The following is a 17,039-nucleotide window of genomic DNA, read 5'->3' as shown; positions in this document are numbered from 1 at the left end:
GTATTTTTCGGAGTATAAGATGCACCAGAGTATAAAACACACCGAGATTTTAGAGATGGAAAATAAGGAAAAAAGTATTCTGAACCAAATGGTGTGGTAATATATTATTTAATAAAATACCAGTGTAGCAGAATACTTTTTACAACCATGTACACTTTTTACAAACTTCAGACTTGATACCTTTAAGAATTGTTGGCAGATCACTTGAGCAATAATAGTAAAAGCAAATATTAAAAATAATCCTTTATTTGGGAGAATTTGAGATGTGCTGAAAAACAATATATATGTCACTATATCAAGTGGTAGCAAACAATTTCATTTAGCTGGGTAAAATAAGATGTTCACTATCATGCAATTTAATTGCTTTGAAGAGCACTGCAGGGTATCAATACCACATCATTTAGGAAATATTTTTACCCAGAAACGAAGTGCTTGGATGTTAATGAAGTTTGGAACAGCATATAAGGAAAGAACACTTTGTGGTTTCTGACCTTGTGGTTGATACTAAAAGTATTACATGACAAATGTAGATTAAAGAGAATATGTCCTGTTTAATCATTTGCGAATCATTACTGTGCTTCGTCTTTTGGCCCTTAAGATGTACTATATTTTCCCCAGAACAAAGTGCTTTAAAAAGAATCTTCAGACTCCGCTACAGAAATAGAACTGTTAAATGTCTTTTTTCTTGTAAATGCATTGGGGCTAAAACTTACTTTCCATTAAAGAATGTGTTTCTTAAGAAGATTAATTTTCTTTGTCAAACATTGTAGGTAATTCGACAACAGAAATTAAAAGAAATGAGAGTAGCTCCAGTCTTTGCCTCCAATTTGCCTCCTATCAGACAAATGTTAGAAATGTTAGAATTTCTTTTTTTGGAGCTCTACATGTATATAAATGTGTGGAAGAGAAACTCGTTGAGCCAGAGAGAAGAGTCAAATGGAAAATTAGCCTGGATTCCTTGCAAAGTCTGATCCCCTTTGATTGCTGTTGAAGCAGAGGTGGATTCTTAACGGTTTGGACCAGTTCTATAGAACTGTTAGTAACTTGGCAGCCGGAGTTGCTGGGAACTGGCAACAACACAGGCTTGCCACACCCCCGAGCTGGTTCTCTAAGTGGTGCTGCCATCTTGTTTTTTGCTTCTGTGCATGCACAGAATATTTTTTTCTTAGTACTGCACATCTGTGCCCATGCAACATCTCCCTGAGTGAACTACCAGTAACAAAATCCGGAACCCATCCCTGAGTTGAACCTGTGTTATAAGCTTAAGCAGTAAACAGCTATGAAGCTGCTTATTTGCACCTGACAATATGATCTCTAAAATCATTTAAGGTGGTTCTGTTCACAAATAGTGGGATTCTGTAACTTTTGACTATTGTAATCTCTGCATTTTCTTTTTCAAAATGGCCAACTTTTCTATAAAATGATTGAATTAATGCAACCAAGTAAGCTGTTATTTGGCTTAAGAGTTGTATGAGTGTGACAATTGTATTTTATTCATTATTAGGCAAAGTGTACTGTGCAAGCTAGACCATTTGCCCCCCCCCCCCAAATCTGATAAGTAAAGACTTTGGAATAGTAACATGTCTTCACTGTCAATCTTTAGGAAGTGACTTGAATGATTATGGAAAGAACTGTATATGCCCGAGTTAATGATTTTTAATTGTTTCTACCCACCCATCCTTTTGTCTCTTTTTTTCAGGAGAGAGCTATGTATGTGGTTCAATAGAGCCTTTTAAGAAGCTGGAGTACACAAAGAATGTAAATCCGAATTGGTCCGTAAATGTTAAGACCACCGCAACTTCCCGTTCAGTGCCCTCTCTAGCCACGGCCAAAGGAAGCCCTTCAGAGTCAAAGGAGAACAAGGATTTCATTAGACCTAAACTGGTCACAATCATCAGGAGTGGTGTGAAGCCCCGCAAAGCAGTTCGGATTCTGCTTAACAAAAAAACAGCACATTCATTTGAGCAGGTTCTCACTGATATTACTGATGCCATCAAACTTGATTCAGGAGTAGTTAAGCGTCTTTACACACTGGATGGGAAACAGGTAAGATAATTCTTTAAGCTATCGAATAAAACATTACACAGGAACATAGATATTCAGGTTACTGAGCTAGTGCTTCTTAGCCCCAAATACAATGGTACCTCTACCTACAAACGCCTCTACTTATGAACTTTTCTAGATAAGAGCCGGGTATTCAAGATTTTTTTGCCTCTTCTCAAGAACCATTTTCCACTTACAAACCCGAGCCTCTGAAACTGTAACCGGAAAAGGCAGGGAGAAGCCTCCATGAGGCCTCTCTAGGAATCTCCTGGGAGGAAAGAGGGCAGGAAAAGGCAGAGAGAAGCCTCTGTGGGGCCTTTCTAGGAATCTCCTGGGAGGAAAGAGGGACGGAAAAGGCAGGGAGAAGCCTCTGTGGGGCCTCTCTAGGAATCTCCTGAGAAGAAACAGGGCCTCCACCCTCCCTGTGGTTTCCCCAAATGCACGCATTATTTGCTTTTACATTGATTCCTATGGGAAAAATTGCTCCTTCTTACAAAATTTCTACTTAAGAACCTGGTCACGGAACGAATTAAGTTTGTAAGTAGAGGTACCGGTACCACTGTACCTGGGCAATGTAAATAAAATAACATTATTGTAATAGAACCATGTAGAGAAAACAACTAAAATTAGGAGCAAAAGTTTTAAAGTTTTAGACAAGTATCCATTTTTAAGTAAAGCTTTCTCGAGTCTGATGTTTGCATGAAAGTAACATTTGAATTACTTTAATATTTCTACATCTAAGAGCCTACGCTGTGCTCATCTCCAATTATGGAGGGGAAAAAACCATGTGAAAACCTGAGGTGCAAAGATCAGGGACAGAAGAAGTTGGTAGCAAAGGAAGGGATGAAAGGACTATGAGTATCTATCTATCCAGTAGGAGACATGATGTATAAAAACATGCAAAGTAGCCAAGAGAGGAGAATGAAATTCAAAGTCTCTTTGCTAACTCTACATCTGTTGTCCTTAGTGTTCCCTAAGTACTGTGTAGAAAGGCAATTCATCCAAAGTTGTATTCAACCTGAACTCAGTGAGAAATAGGCAGAGCTTGCAGCTACAGGACAATTAATTTCATTTCCGCCTCCACCCCAAGGAAATAAATTTAGATCAAAGTCAAGAGCTTAGTCTTCCAAACCTTTCAAATTAGTTAAATAATTTCACATCATTGCTAACCAACTGACAACAGAATCTGTAGACTAAATAATACAATTTCAGTAAATTTCACCATCGCCTTGAAATTTGAAATAAACATTCGAATTGGGGTGAAATACTGGCTTTAATGTGGACTTTGAACAGGTTGTGAAGTTAAAAAATGATAGGACACAGCATATATCAGAATCCCATGCAACATTTTGGTACCCTGGCATCCATAATTCTTTGTTTGTGAAGAATCTGATATTTCTATCAACTACTACAGCTTGGGCGTATTGCCTTTGAGGCTTTAGGACATAATAATATCAAGATATCCCATCAAGCAAATGGAAAATCAAACTCAGCCTGAATTGTTTTAATTATCTTTTCAACTTCAGTTAAGCAGTCATTTTTCTTAAAGCTGACAGACTGGAAGGACCCCAAGGCCAATAATGGGGTAGTAAGTCATGCTTTTGATTAAAAGAGGAGATGGCATTATTGATTAATCTACAGACATATATGGCTAAACTTTCAAACCAGAAATAACAAATCAGGCTTCTCTCAGATTATATATGTGAACTGCTTTGCAAATGTACCCACAAATATCTTATCTTTTTAAACTGTGAATAGTTCTTTAGATCAAGAGAGGCAACTGTTCTTTAGGATAAAACTCTGAAAGCAGCAAAGTCATCACATAGTTCAAGATGTTGGGAAAAGAACAAAATATATGGCCAACTAATTTAGCAGAAGCCTAATGGAATGAACTATTTTTGAACTCTGTAGCATATAAATTACATTTTTAAAAGTTAGGATAGGTAAACTGGGTGCGATATATGACAATTAATTTTTCTGTCCCTGTTCCTCAGTTTTATTTCCTGAATCTCAAAATCTACAAAGGTGGTAAAAACATACTTTTAAAAGGTCCATGTTTTTTACACCAATAGAAACCTTCTCCTTGTACTGTGTGTTGTGGATGTGAAAAGGGGATTTAAAAAATGAGATGACTAACGGCAAAATGTAAAGCTACCCTATATGTTGAGTTATCTTCCTGAAGTAGGATATAAAAAGGAGAGCTACATGCATGAATCATGAATAAAGCATTCTTTTTTAAAAAAGAAAACACTTGTCAAAATATGACGCTTATTGAGCATAACATTCTGTTACACAACCTAGTGGCCTAAAAAGCTTATTCTCTTTGAACTTCAGATAAGTGAGATGACCTTGGAAGAAAGGCACTTGTTCATTGTGGTGCTTTTCTATGCTGATAAAGGCTAAATATGATCTCTCTCTAAATTGAAAGATGGGTTATAAATTCCCTATAATATAAAAAGTTATCTTTCCAATAATTAAGTCCTGGGTAATTTATGGCGTAGCCTGTAGCAAGAGGTTTGTGTTGTGTTTAAACAATCTGGCAAGATATTGTGCACCATTAGCTGTCATCATCCCCAATACATATATTAACTGATCATAGATCACGTTTTAGTGAAAAATAGCCACCAGGTTGGGAAAGTTAATGTATGTCATTCCAAGTAATAAGATATATAGATGTTAAATTATGAACAAAATTTCAAAATCAGCACTATGGACAAGGTTTTGAAGTAATAACAGTCTAGAGCAGTGGTTCTCAACCTTTCTAATGCCGCGATTCCTTAATACAGTTCCTCATGTTGTGGTGACCCCCAACCATAACTCTAGCCCCAATTCACCAGTTGATTGGCAGGAAGGTCAGAGGGACAATCCCACTGTACACGCCTGATTGGTCGGATTGTAAAAAGTATGTTCCAAGGCCTTGGAATTGAAGTTTTGGTTCCTAACACCATTGGAAATTTGTCTTTTCCCATGGTCTTAGGCAACCCCTGTGAAATGGTCATTTGACCCCCAAAGGGGTCCCGACCCCCAGGTTGAGAACCACTGATCTAGAGCTTATATATTCAACATCCATATGTCTTGATGTGAACAGTGTCAGTTACAAAGAAAAGATTTTATAAGGAATAGTACAAATTAGTTTGGAAAGACAATTATTGTTCATGAAGTACAAAATTGCATCTCTGTCTCTATGCTTTCAACTCATATATGGAGCATTCCTATGACTTGGTAAGGATTAAAGGAAATTGTAAGGTGTGTGTTGTCTTTTGGTACTCCCAATATTATTAAATAGATAAACATACTAACTTATATCTCATTGCTGTTTAATACATTGATCAAATATTAAGCACAAAAAAGGGGAACACTAAGTGCAAGATACCTTCTTCCTTATTTTTCTTCCAGCACCGCTCTTTTAAAAATCAAAACAATATTTTAATGGTATTGGTGAAAGACCAACCTTAAAGGAGATATTTTGAGTGCAAGCAATTCAAACCATTTGACATTAACAGTTGAAATAATTCAGCAAGGGGGACTTGGAAATAAGGCTAGTTAGAGGAGATTGTCTTGATCTAGATCAGTGTTTCCCAACCTTGGCAACTTGAAGATATTTGGACTTAAAGTTGCCAAGGTTGGGAAACAATGATCTAGATGGAGAAGCATTCTGATTTAGGTAGTAATAAGATTTCTTTGTCACGACTGGAACCCAAATCTGATTTATTTTTCCTTCTGATGAAACATGTTTATTGGAAAACAATAGATAAAGGGAGGCAATGTTTTATATCAAAAGTCACACTTAAAAAAATAACTTCCAAGGGCAGCAGCAGCCAAGGAGAAAGGACTCAATTTCTTGGTTTTAGAGGTAGTGAATTTTTTTTTTAAAAAAAGATGAAGCTTAATATATTTACATTTTTTTATTTTTTATTCTCTTTAAAAAATTCCCTAATAAGCTTTGGTGAAAAGATCCAAAGGCTACAAAAAGAATTTCTGGGCTGAATGTAATTAATTAGTTTCAGGTTGCCTTATTTCTGCTGTAAATGATATTGGGAACGCCTCTCTCTTCTGTTTTCTACATTCTGTTAGGGCTGGTTTTGTGTATATATATATATCTCGTACAAATGCCATTTGACCTGCACATGGTAGATCTTTCCAAACCATTAATGGATGACCAGCAAGTTGGATGGATGGATTTACAGAGGCAACGGTTGCTAAGAGTTAACACAATACTAAAAGTTAGAAACATAGAAACATAGAAGACTGACGGCAGAAAAAGGCCTCATGGTCCATCTAGTCTGCCTTTATACCATTTCCTGTATTTTATCTTACAATGGATATATGTTTATCCCAGGCAAGTTTAAATTCAGTTACTGTGGATTTACCAACCACGTCTGCTGGAAGTTTGTTCCAAGGATCTACTACTCTTTCAGTGAAATAATATTTTCTCACGTTGCTTTTGATCTTTCCCCCAACTAACTTCAGATTGTGTCCCCTTGTTCTTGTGTTCACTTTCCTATTAAAAACACTTCCCTCCTGAACCTTATTTAACCCTTTAACATATTTAAATGCTTCGATCATGTCCCCCCTTTTCCTTCTGTCCTCCAGACTATACAGATTGAGTTCATTAAGCCTTTCCTGATATGTTTTATGCTTAAGACCTTCCACCATTCTTGTAGCCTGTCTTTGGACCCGTTCAATTTTGTCAATATCTTTTTGTAGGTGAGGTCTCCAGAACTGAACACAGTATTCCAAATGTGGTCTCACCAGCGCTCTATATAAGAGGATCATAATCTCCCTCTTCCTGCTTGTTATACCTCTAGCTATGCAGCCAAGCATCCTACTTGCTTTTCCTACTGCCCGACCACACTGCTCACCCATTTTGAGACTGTCAGAAATCACTACCCCTAAATCCTTCTCTTCTGAAGTTTTTGCTAATACAGAACTGCCAATGCAATACTCAGATTGAGGATTCCTTTTCCCCAAGTGCATTATTTTACATTTGGAAACATTAAACTGCAGTTTCCATTGCTTTGACCATTTATCTAGTAAAGCTAAATCATTTACCATATTACAGATGCCTCCAGGAATATCAACCCTATTGCACACTTTAGAGTCATCGGCAAATAGGCAAACCTTCCCTACCAAACCTTCCCCTATGTCACTCACAAACATATTAAAAAGAATAGGACCCAGAACAGACCCTTGTGGCACACCGCTTGTAACCTGTCTCTGCTCAGAATACTCGCCATTAACAATAACTCCCTGATGTCTACGCTTCAGCCAGCTTGAAATCCACTGAACTATCCAGGGATTAAGTCCAATCTTCACTAATTTATCTATCAGCTCTTTATGTGGAACCGTATCAAAGGCTTTGCTGAAGTCCAGATAGGCAATATCCACGGCACCACTTTGAGTTAACTTGATGTCACATAATCAATGCTATATATAATAGGTAACTTGTTTCCTATCGTTCAATCTTGTCCAATTCTCAGAGACTGCCTGGATAGGTTTTGGCAATTCCCTGCAGTTTTCTTGGCAAGATTTTTCAGAAGTGGTTCACCAATGTCTCCTTCTCAGGGAACAGAGAACGTCACTTTGCTGACTTTGTGCCCAAGGTGGGACTGTAATTCTCCCAGTTTCTAGCCTGATGCATTAACCACTACACCAAATTGATTTTTATTGTAGATAATGGATCAGATGGGAATATGTGGGATTGGTGAAGAGGTAATGTGATTCTATGCATTGTGCTAACATTTGAATGGATCCTTTACAAGTTAAGTCAATTTAATGGCAAAATGTTTTGGCTCAAGACTTATGATTATATACACTATAATAAACTATGCCCTATAATTAAGAGGATGGGACAAAAACTTTCATAAAGTCCGCCTAACATTTTTCCTAACTGTGGGAATAATGACAATTAAGACTGTATTTGGCTTTGAGAAAGGTAAGTAAATGATTGCATGCAATGGCAAGAGACAGCCAAAAAACAGTTCTGTGAATGCTTTCAAAAGCCAAAGAAATCTTGACATTCTTTCTCTTAACATATTGTAGTTTTATATAAGTGCAGCCAGAAAGAAGACACTCTTCTTGAATTCAGCATTATTCATATATGAATAAGAATAAATTTCTTATTTTCCCTGGTATAATCAAATCCAAGTTGCACTATCGCACAGCATGTCAAAATGCAGATCAAAATTAATTCAGAGGTTTATTTTAAATAGTTCATGATGTCCTAATAAACAGAAATCTGTGCAAAAAACACTGAACAGCATTGAATGACACTGATGTGTCCTACATAGTAGAAGAAAAATGCCATTTATACAAAGGGCATTCTGGCACTTCCCAGATTAAATAGGGAATATGAAGAACACTTGAACAAGTAGCAAATGTGGCTAAGAGAGTCTTTGTCCAATGTCATGTTGTGTACCAGTTGCAATCTTTCCTGGATGAAGAGTCCCTGCACTCAGTCACTTAAGCCTGGTCATCTCATGCTTGGACTATTGCAACATGATCTACCTAGGGCAATCCTTGAAGAGTATTTGGAAGTTATAGCTCAGTGATGGCGAACCGTTTTTTCCTTGGGTGTTGGAAGGGCATGTGTGTTTGTTATCGCGCATGCACGAGTGCCTACACCCATAATTCAATGCCCGGGGATGGTGAAAATAGCCTCCTCTGCCCCCCCCAGGCCCTCTGGAGGCCTGAAACAGCCCATAACCCAAACTCTGGAAGGCCCAGTAGGCCCGTTTTTTGCTATCCCCAGGCTCCAGAGGCAGAAATATCCTCCCCCATCCCCCTGGAGACTCTCCAGAAGCCAATAATAATAATAATAATAATAATAATAATAATAATAATAATAACAACAACAACAACAACAACTACTACTACTACAACTACAACTTCAGACTTCAGACTGACCAAATTCTGAAGCATAACACACCAGACATCCTGATTGTGGAGAAAAAGAAAGTATGGATCATCGACATCGCAATCCCTGGGGACAGCAGAATTGAGGAGAAGCAGCTAGAAAAATTAGTGAAATACAAAGATCTAAAAATCGAGCTGCAACAACTCTGGCATAAGCCAGTGAAAGTGGTCCCAGTGGTACTTGGCATGCTGGGCGCAGTGCCAAAGAATCTCAGCAGACATTTGAAAACCATCGGAATTGACAAAATCTCCATCTGTCAATTGCAAAAGGCCACTTTACTGGGATCGGCAAACATAATTCGCCGCTACATCATGCATTCCTAGGTGCTTGGGAAGCGCCCGACTGGTGATGAAATACGAAATCCAGCATAGTGATCTCGTTTGCTGTGTTGTATTGACATAATAATAATAATAATAATAATAATAATAATAATAATAATAATAATAATAATGTATTAGATTTGTATGCCGCCCCTCTCCGAAGACTCTGCCCTCCCAGAGCCTCCGGGTGAGTCGAAAATCAGTTGGCTGGCACACACATGCACATTGGAGCTGAGCTAGAGTAAGAGCTCAAGTGCCAGCAGATATGGCTCCGCGTGCCACCTGTGGCATCCATGCCATAGGTTCGCCATCACTGTTATAGCTGGTGCAGAATGCAGCCAAGAGGACAGTTCTTGGGGTCTTTTCTGATCATTAAAAGATTAAAGTTCTTCTGCTTCCAGTTTGCTTGATTGTAGACTTCCAAAAGTACCAATGGCCAATTCTGTTATTGAAAAGTACCAATGGCCAGTTCTGTTATTGAAAAGTACCAGTGGCCAGTTCTGTTATTGAAAAGTACCAATGGCCAGTTCTGTTGTTGAACATGAGCAACATATGCCCAGACTCTCTATAACTTTGTTGCATTCTATGGTAAGTTCTTAGAGAAATTTCTAATTTCTGTTGACTTAAAGAAAAAGTAAATTGCTTCTCAATTTTCTCTCAAAAAAACCTAGTACATAAAGTTAATTTACACAAGGTCATTAATTACATTTTAGCTCATTTGTCTATAGAAGTCCTTCTTAAAAAAAATCAGTTAAAATATAATTTGGGAAAACAGAAGAGGAACAGAAGATTTTTTAAAAAATGGTAGCCCCTGAAACAAGAATCCAATATAGTTATCAGAAATGTGGTTAAGTAAAAAAGATTGTGAATTTTACACTATTGAGAATGTGAAGAAAAAGATCTTTGCAAGATAGAATTTGAAATAGAGGTTCATTTGTCAATTTTCCAGGCCCATTATAGGTTAAGATAAATAACGTTCCCTATAATTGACTAAGAAATGAGATGTCAGCCAATGTGTCTCCTTTGGGAGAGAGATCGTGTCCTTCAAAATGTGAAAAGAAGCATTTTGCAACATTTTAATTTCCAAACTTTATTTGAAAGCGATGCATATTGAAAACATTATATAAATCACTAAGGAAAAAAAAAAGACAACCGCTAGGTGAGTCCACATTTGAGTAAATCTGATATGACAGTCTGCTGTGTTTGCAACTTAATGCAAGAGCACTTCAGCATCCAAAGCAATAACTACAGATAGTGAAGGTGAATAAGTCCTGTACAGAAGAGAGATGATTTCATCCAACTTCCTGTACAAAATGGATTATCATTCACTTCAACTGTTACAACCATGTCTTTCAGAGATATTCCTTATGTCAACATCCTTTTTCTGGTAAAATGCTGGAAAACTTCTTGAGGAATCCAGAAAACTCTGTTCAGGAAGGAATGCATTTAAAATATTGCCTAGTCAGCTCTGAAGCTTGAGAATTCAAATGTATGTGATTTGTGCTTCCTTGGAGATTTGTGTTCTCGGAGTCAGCATGGCTTAGACATGGTTGTTGAAAGCAATCTGACATGGAAATTGCTAAGAGATAGTGTCAATTAAAGGGCAGTTTTACCATGTCAGCTTGTTCCTACTGCTTTTACCAACTTGGTGAAAAGTTTGAACTTTAATGTGTTCTAGGAATGCCTTACCAATGTTGTTGTGATTTGGCTTGCTCTGTAATGCTTCCATTCCAAGCAGCACAATTACCAAATCATTTATTGAGGTAAGGTTAGTATGGAGGATAGACTTTATTTATTATTTATTTATTAATTGGATTTGTATGCCACCCCTCTCCCTGGATTCGGGACGGCTCACAGCAAACATAGAATACATGATAAAACAATTTGATCCAATTACCCAACAAGTCAATACTTGACTTGTTACCCAAGCAGCAGATCCCCACTCTCCACGTCTCTGAAATAAACATAGTTCCCAGAACCTTTCATCAAGGAAAGTGGGAATATTTTTGCCTATTTTCCCAATATTGGAAAGTCTGAAAACCTTCTAGAATGGGTTGTCAAACTCATGTCATCACAGCATCATGATGTGATGTATTGTGACCCCCTTCACGAAACTGTTTGACAGTCCTATTCTAGAACATGAAGCAAGGGAAAGAGGGAGTCAGAGACAAATTTGCAGAAAATCAAGCATGGATCGAAGCCATTAGATCACCATAAAAAGTCAATCTCCTTTCTTAAATGCAGAACCCTAGACTGTGGACCAGTGTTCCCTCTAATTTTTGTGGGTGGGTGGGCGGAAAAGTATAGTGTCTGAGCGGCAGTCCCTTCGGGACTGGGCGGCACAGAAATAATAAATAAACAAATAAACAAACAAACAAACAAATAAATAAATAAATAAAAAACCCACCCTGTTTTGCCTCAGAGAATTTCAAAATAAAATACTGTACTGTGTGTCTATAACAGTGAGCTCATAATAGGGCAACTCTATCAATATCAAAATGCCACTTAAATAGTTGAGCTAGTTTCAAACTAGATTTTGATTTTCTTTCTCTCTTCCTTACTCCCATTCTTTTTCTTTTTCTTTTCCTTCCTCTCTTTTTTCTATCTGTTTCTCTGTCTTCCTCTCTTCCTCTCTCTCTCTCTCCTTCCCTCTCACTCTTTCCCTCTCGGCTTCTGGGCAGGTTTGGAAAACTCTGAGTTGATGATGATTTTCAAGTGAGCGATTGCTCACTGCTCAGCTTAGAGGGAACTATGCTGTGGACCAGCTATCCAGAACAAGCATAACTAACACTGAATGAAGCAGGACTATTGCCTCTTGTGTCTTAAAAAACATGGTTTCATTAATGTAAATCAAGTTACCTTCACTGTTTTTCACATGCCTATAGCCATTTAGTCTAAACTTACCTCAATGTGGCATTGGCATCCTTCAGTCTCAAAAGACCATGGTATCATGCTCTGGATTCCCCAGAGCATGAAGCCTGGGTAGGCTTCATTCACTATGTTCATTCACATTGGTAGAGATAAATGAGACACATAGTAGGAAGAGGGAGATTATGATCCCACTATATAGATCAAAAGCAACATGAGAAAATATTATTTTACTGAAAGAGTAGTAGATCCTTGGAACAAACTTCCAGCAGATGTGGTAGATAAATCCACAGTAACTGAATTTAAACATGCCTGGGATAAACATATATCCATCCTAAGATAAAATACAGAAAATAGTATAAGGGCAGACTAGATGGACCATGAGGTCTTTTTCTGCCGTCAGACTTCTATGTTTCTATGTTTCTATAGTAAAAGTACATGCTATGCACACACAGCTAACAAAAATGTGTGTATCTATGTGTATTTGTTAGTGGATTGAGCAGTAACATTTAAGTACTGACTGCTTCACAAAATGCTATTTATTTACTATATCACAATTGACTGGCTACACATACGATAGCCTAAAGCAGGGGTAGGCAAAGTTGGCTCTTCTATGACATGTGGACTTCAACTCCCAGAATTCCCGAGCTAGCATGATTGGCTCAGGAATTCTGGGAGTTGAAGTCCACAAGTTGACCTCTCCGTTTCTAAGAAGCCTGTAAGGGGCATATATAAGCACACCATTGTGCCTACCATCCATTGTCCTTCTTTTTACCATTACTTTTTACTTATGTTTATGTATATACATACATGTTTGACAAATAAGTAAATAAAAATAATATATTTTTTTATTATAAATATAAATATATACATATACATATATATTTAGACACACACGCACACACACACACACACACACACATATATATGTCACATGTTTTTTTGCTGAATTTGAAAATTAAGGGAGACTAGGATAGATCTATTTCGGCCTTATTTTGGCCTCATCAGCTAGCCATACCCACTGGGACTTGAACCTGCAACCTTTGCCTTGTAAGGCATAGAATTATTCTCTAGGCTACAGTATCCAATCCCTTCAGCTCTGCACCAGGGAAGGGTTACATATTTTTGTGTCGAATCAAGTAAAGTAAATAAAAATAAAATATTTTTATTATAAATATAAATATATACATATATATTTAGACACGCATGCACGCACGCACATACATACATACATACATACATTGTTGTCTAAAAGGACAACAATGGCTGCAGGCCAAATTAACATAAGATGAATTTTTTTTGTTATAGGCTGCAGTAGTGAAAGGTTACTTTTTTAAAATAAATCATCATATTACCATTTTAATATCTTTAGATTGCAAAAATGGCCCTGCATGGTAGAAAAGAGTTAATGTTTTTCTATATCACTATATTGCCATTTATTGTTAATTTTCATAACCTATAACTGGAAACTCCAGAAATGAGCTTTCAAATGCCGGAAGAGATTGCCTGTTGGAAGCCAGAAATTCCATTAAATGTGGCAGTCTTTTTAAGACACAGTTTCCTCGTGTCAACAGCTTTAAGAAGCTTGGGCTTCAACTGCTAGCTAAAGAATTCTGGGAGTTGAAGTCCACGCGTCTTAAAATTGTTGAGCTTGTTAATTCATATCTAAAGCTGTCCTGAGTTCAGATGCTGGAAGAGACAAAATAAAATTTAGGTTTATATATGTGTAATTTAATATTTAAATAGAGGATGTTTATTATAAAATAAAACTTTTAGTAGGTCCAAAATATATTTCATTGACCCAACATGATTTTTGTTCATAGATGAGAATGATTAAACTGCATGCAAAAAAAAAAAGATTAGAAGATCTGCGTGTTTGATTTTTTATGCTGTTGCTTTTTGCTTCTACATTTGATAAGTATCTTACAGATTTCCTTGGAAACACAGTTGACTTCACTGGTTGCTAAGGAACTAGGTTTTGCAGCACAAAGGATTGTAAGGTTGCTCCTGCTACTCAATGGTTTGGTTCTTGGCACTATTAAATAATGGAAGATTTTAATATTACTCAATTAAACAAATATATCCAAAAATCTTATATTCAAATAACAATTACACCCCTAGAAATTTTAAGTGTAAAAAAGTCTCAAAATGAAACACTCCCAAATTGATGAGGAATGGGGATGATATATGATATAATCTAATTTCTCCGAGAAAAATTATGTTATAGAATGGTTTTGGGTTTTTTTTTAAATTGTAGACTATATGATTCTAGCATAGAATGTAAGACCTGGTTTGTTCTAGTGCAGGGGTGTCAAACTCACATTGTCATGTCATATTGGGACATTTAGCTTTACAGTACTAGATTTAGCTTTACTAGATAAGTGTTCAAAGCAATGGAAACTGCAGTTTAATGTTTCCAAATGTAAAATTATGCACTTGGGAAAAGGAATCTTCAATCTGAGTATTGTATTGGCAGTTCTGTGTTAGCAAAAACTTCAGAAGAGAAAGATTTAAGGGTAGTGATTTCTGACAGTCTCAAAATTGGTGGTGCAGTCAGGCAGTAGGGAAAGCTAGTAGAATGCTTGGCTGCATAGCTAGAGGTATAACAAGCAGGAAGAGGGAGATTATGATCCCGCTATAAAGAGCCCTGGTGAGACCACATTTGAAATATCGTGTTCAGTTCTGGAGACCTCACCTACAAAAAGATATTGATAAAATTGAACGGATCCAAACAAGGGCTGCAAAAATGGTGGAAGTCTTAAGCATAAAACTTATCAGAAAAGACCTAATGAACTTAATCTGTATAGTCTGGAGGACAGAAAGGATAGGGGGGGGGGGCATGATCGAAACATTTAAATATGTTAAAGCGTTAAATAAGGTTCAGGAGGGAAGTGTTTTTAATAGGAAAGTGAACACAAGAACAAGGGGACACAATCTGAAGTTAGTTGGGGGAAAGATCAAAAGCAACATGAGAAAATATTATTTTACTGAAAGAGTAGTAGATGCTTGGAACAAACTTCCAGCAGACGTGGTTGGTAAATCCACAGTAACTGAATTTAAACATGCCTGGGATAAACATATATCCATCCTAAGATAAACTACAGGAAATAGTATAAGGGCAGGCTAGATGGACCATGAGGTCTTTTTCTGCCATCAGTCTTCTATATTTCTATGACTTTCCCCCCATTTGCTAAATGGCATAGGTGTGACCAGCACATGATGCATTCGACCTGTGGGCTGTGAGTTTGACACCCCTGCTCTAGTGGTAAAGGAATTGTTGTTCTACCTTAGGTATGGAAGCTTGCTGAGTGACTGGTCAATCACACACTCAGCTCTCACAAGAAGGCAACGGCAAACTACCACTGGAAAAAGTTGGCTAACAGCCTGAATGAACTTGTCCTTGCAGTTGCTGAGGGTCAAATTTGACTCAAGGGCAAAAGAGAGCCAATTTGGTCTAACGGTTAAGATGCTAGACAATGAGCAGACAAGTTCTATTTCTGCTTTAGGCAGGAAACCAACTGCATGACCTTCGCCACTCACACATTCTAGTTATAGGAAAAAGCAATGACAAATTATGAAAATATTGCTGAGAAAATTCTATGGACTTATTCAAGTAGTTGCCAGGAGTAAAATCTGATTTAAAATGTGTTCTGTCGGGCTCTCTGGTAGAATCCTCCCCAAAATGCACAGGTACAAACTTCAGACACACACACGTTTGAAAATTCAAAACAATGTTCTTTATAATGAAAATTCACTTAAACCAAGCCCTATTTTGGTATAGCAAAGAGCACTCGTCTCCAAACAAACTGGTAATTTGTACAAGTCCCTTATCAGTTCTGTGATACTTAGCTTGCAGCTGTGAGGCAATTCACGGTCCTTCTTCTTTCACAAAGTGAAACACACTTTGCTCTGATTTAGTTTCAAAGCAGGGAAAAATCAGCACACAACGGTCAAAGTCAGCAAGGCAGGCACAAAACACAACGATCAGATAATCCTCCACAATGGCCAAACCCACAGGCTGCTATTTATAGCAGCCTCACTAAGTACCACAGCCCCACCCAACCACAGGTGGCCTCATTTTCTTTGATAATAATCTCTCAGTTGTTGCTGCCTATGCATCGCTCTCCACATGCCTGGCTGTATCATTAACTCTTGTTCCGAATCCAAGGAGGAGCTAGATAATTGATCTCCTTCTGAGCTGTCTGCCCCACTCTCCTCCTCCCTGTCACTCATGTCTTCTTGGTCAGAGGAGCCTTCATCAGCAGATTCCACTGGGGGGGGGGGCAAAACAGGCCTGCAGCATGTGGATGTCTCCCCCACATCCACAGTCCTTGGGGCAGGAGCTGGGCCAGAACTAACCACAACAGTAAATAATCATTGAAGAACTTTAACTGCTGTGATACATCTCAAGGAGCCATTGGATGGATTTGTATAAGATGGTAATGTGTGCTGGGGATTGTATTGCATGCAGCCTGAGATGAGATTGACAATTGTAAAACATGGGAATCCTGGATTTAAATTCAATATTTTAACTTACTCAAGTGAGACCTAGGTTACACTGAGATTGGGTAAAATGCTTTTATGGAATAATAATGATTACTAGGAATCAATTCTAATAATGCTTTGGTTCATTGAAATTATGCTTCATAATTAAATCAATATCGCTTTCTATAACTTTGCATGGGAAAACTATAAACCTTTCATGATGCCAGCATATATGATTGCTATTGCACAATTAAGATTAAATCAATTTATTATTTATGATCTATTACAGCTGAATTGAGCTTGATGTGATAGGTTAGATTTAAAAGTAAGGAAAAATGTAAAATTATTAAAAAGGCTAGATCAATATTGCATATGTCAACTATTTCCTTTTAAAAATAACCATTTAT

The 17,039-nt window shown here is 37.4% G+C and overlaps 1 protein-coding gene across 2 annotated transcripts in view; it reads left to right on the top strand.

The window, feature by feature from the left end:
- Positions 1-17,039, top strand: part of DCLK1 (doublecortin like kinase 1) — a 201,131-nt gene that overhangs the window by 26,393 nt on the left and 157,699 nt on the right. For both annotated transcript variants that reach the window (XM_070751703.1, XM_070751704.1), the window contains exon 3: positions 1,700-2,046. In XM_070751703.1, the coding sequence (XP_070607804.1) occupies positions 1,700-2,046 (347 nt within the window). The remainder of the gene's footprint in view (positions 1-1,699; positions 2,047-17,039) is intronic.

The sequence above is a fragment of the Erythrolamprus reginae genome, chromosome 4 (assembly GCF_031021105.1).
Source record: "Erythrolamprus reginae isolate rEryReg1 chromosome 4, rEryReg1.hap1, whole genome shotgun sequence".
In the NCBI taxonomy this organism is placed as follows: domain Eukaryota; kingdom Metazoa; phylum Chordata; class Lepidosauria; order Squamata; family Dipsadidae; genus Erythrolamprus; species Erythrolamprus reginae.
The sequence above is the reverse complement of the archived record's forward strand: the minus strand, read 5'-3'. Positions and strand labels throughout refer to the sequence as shown.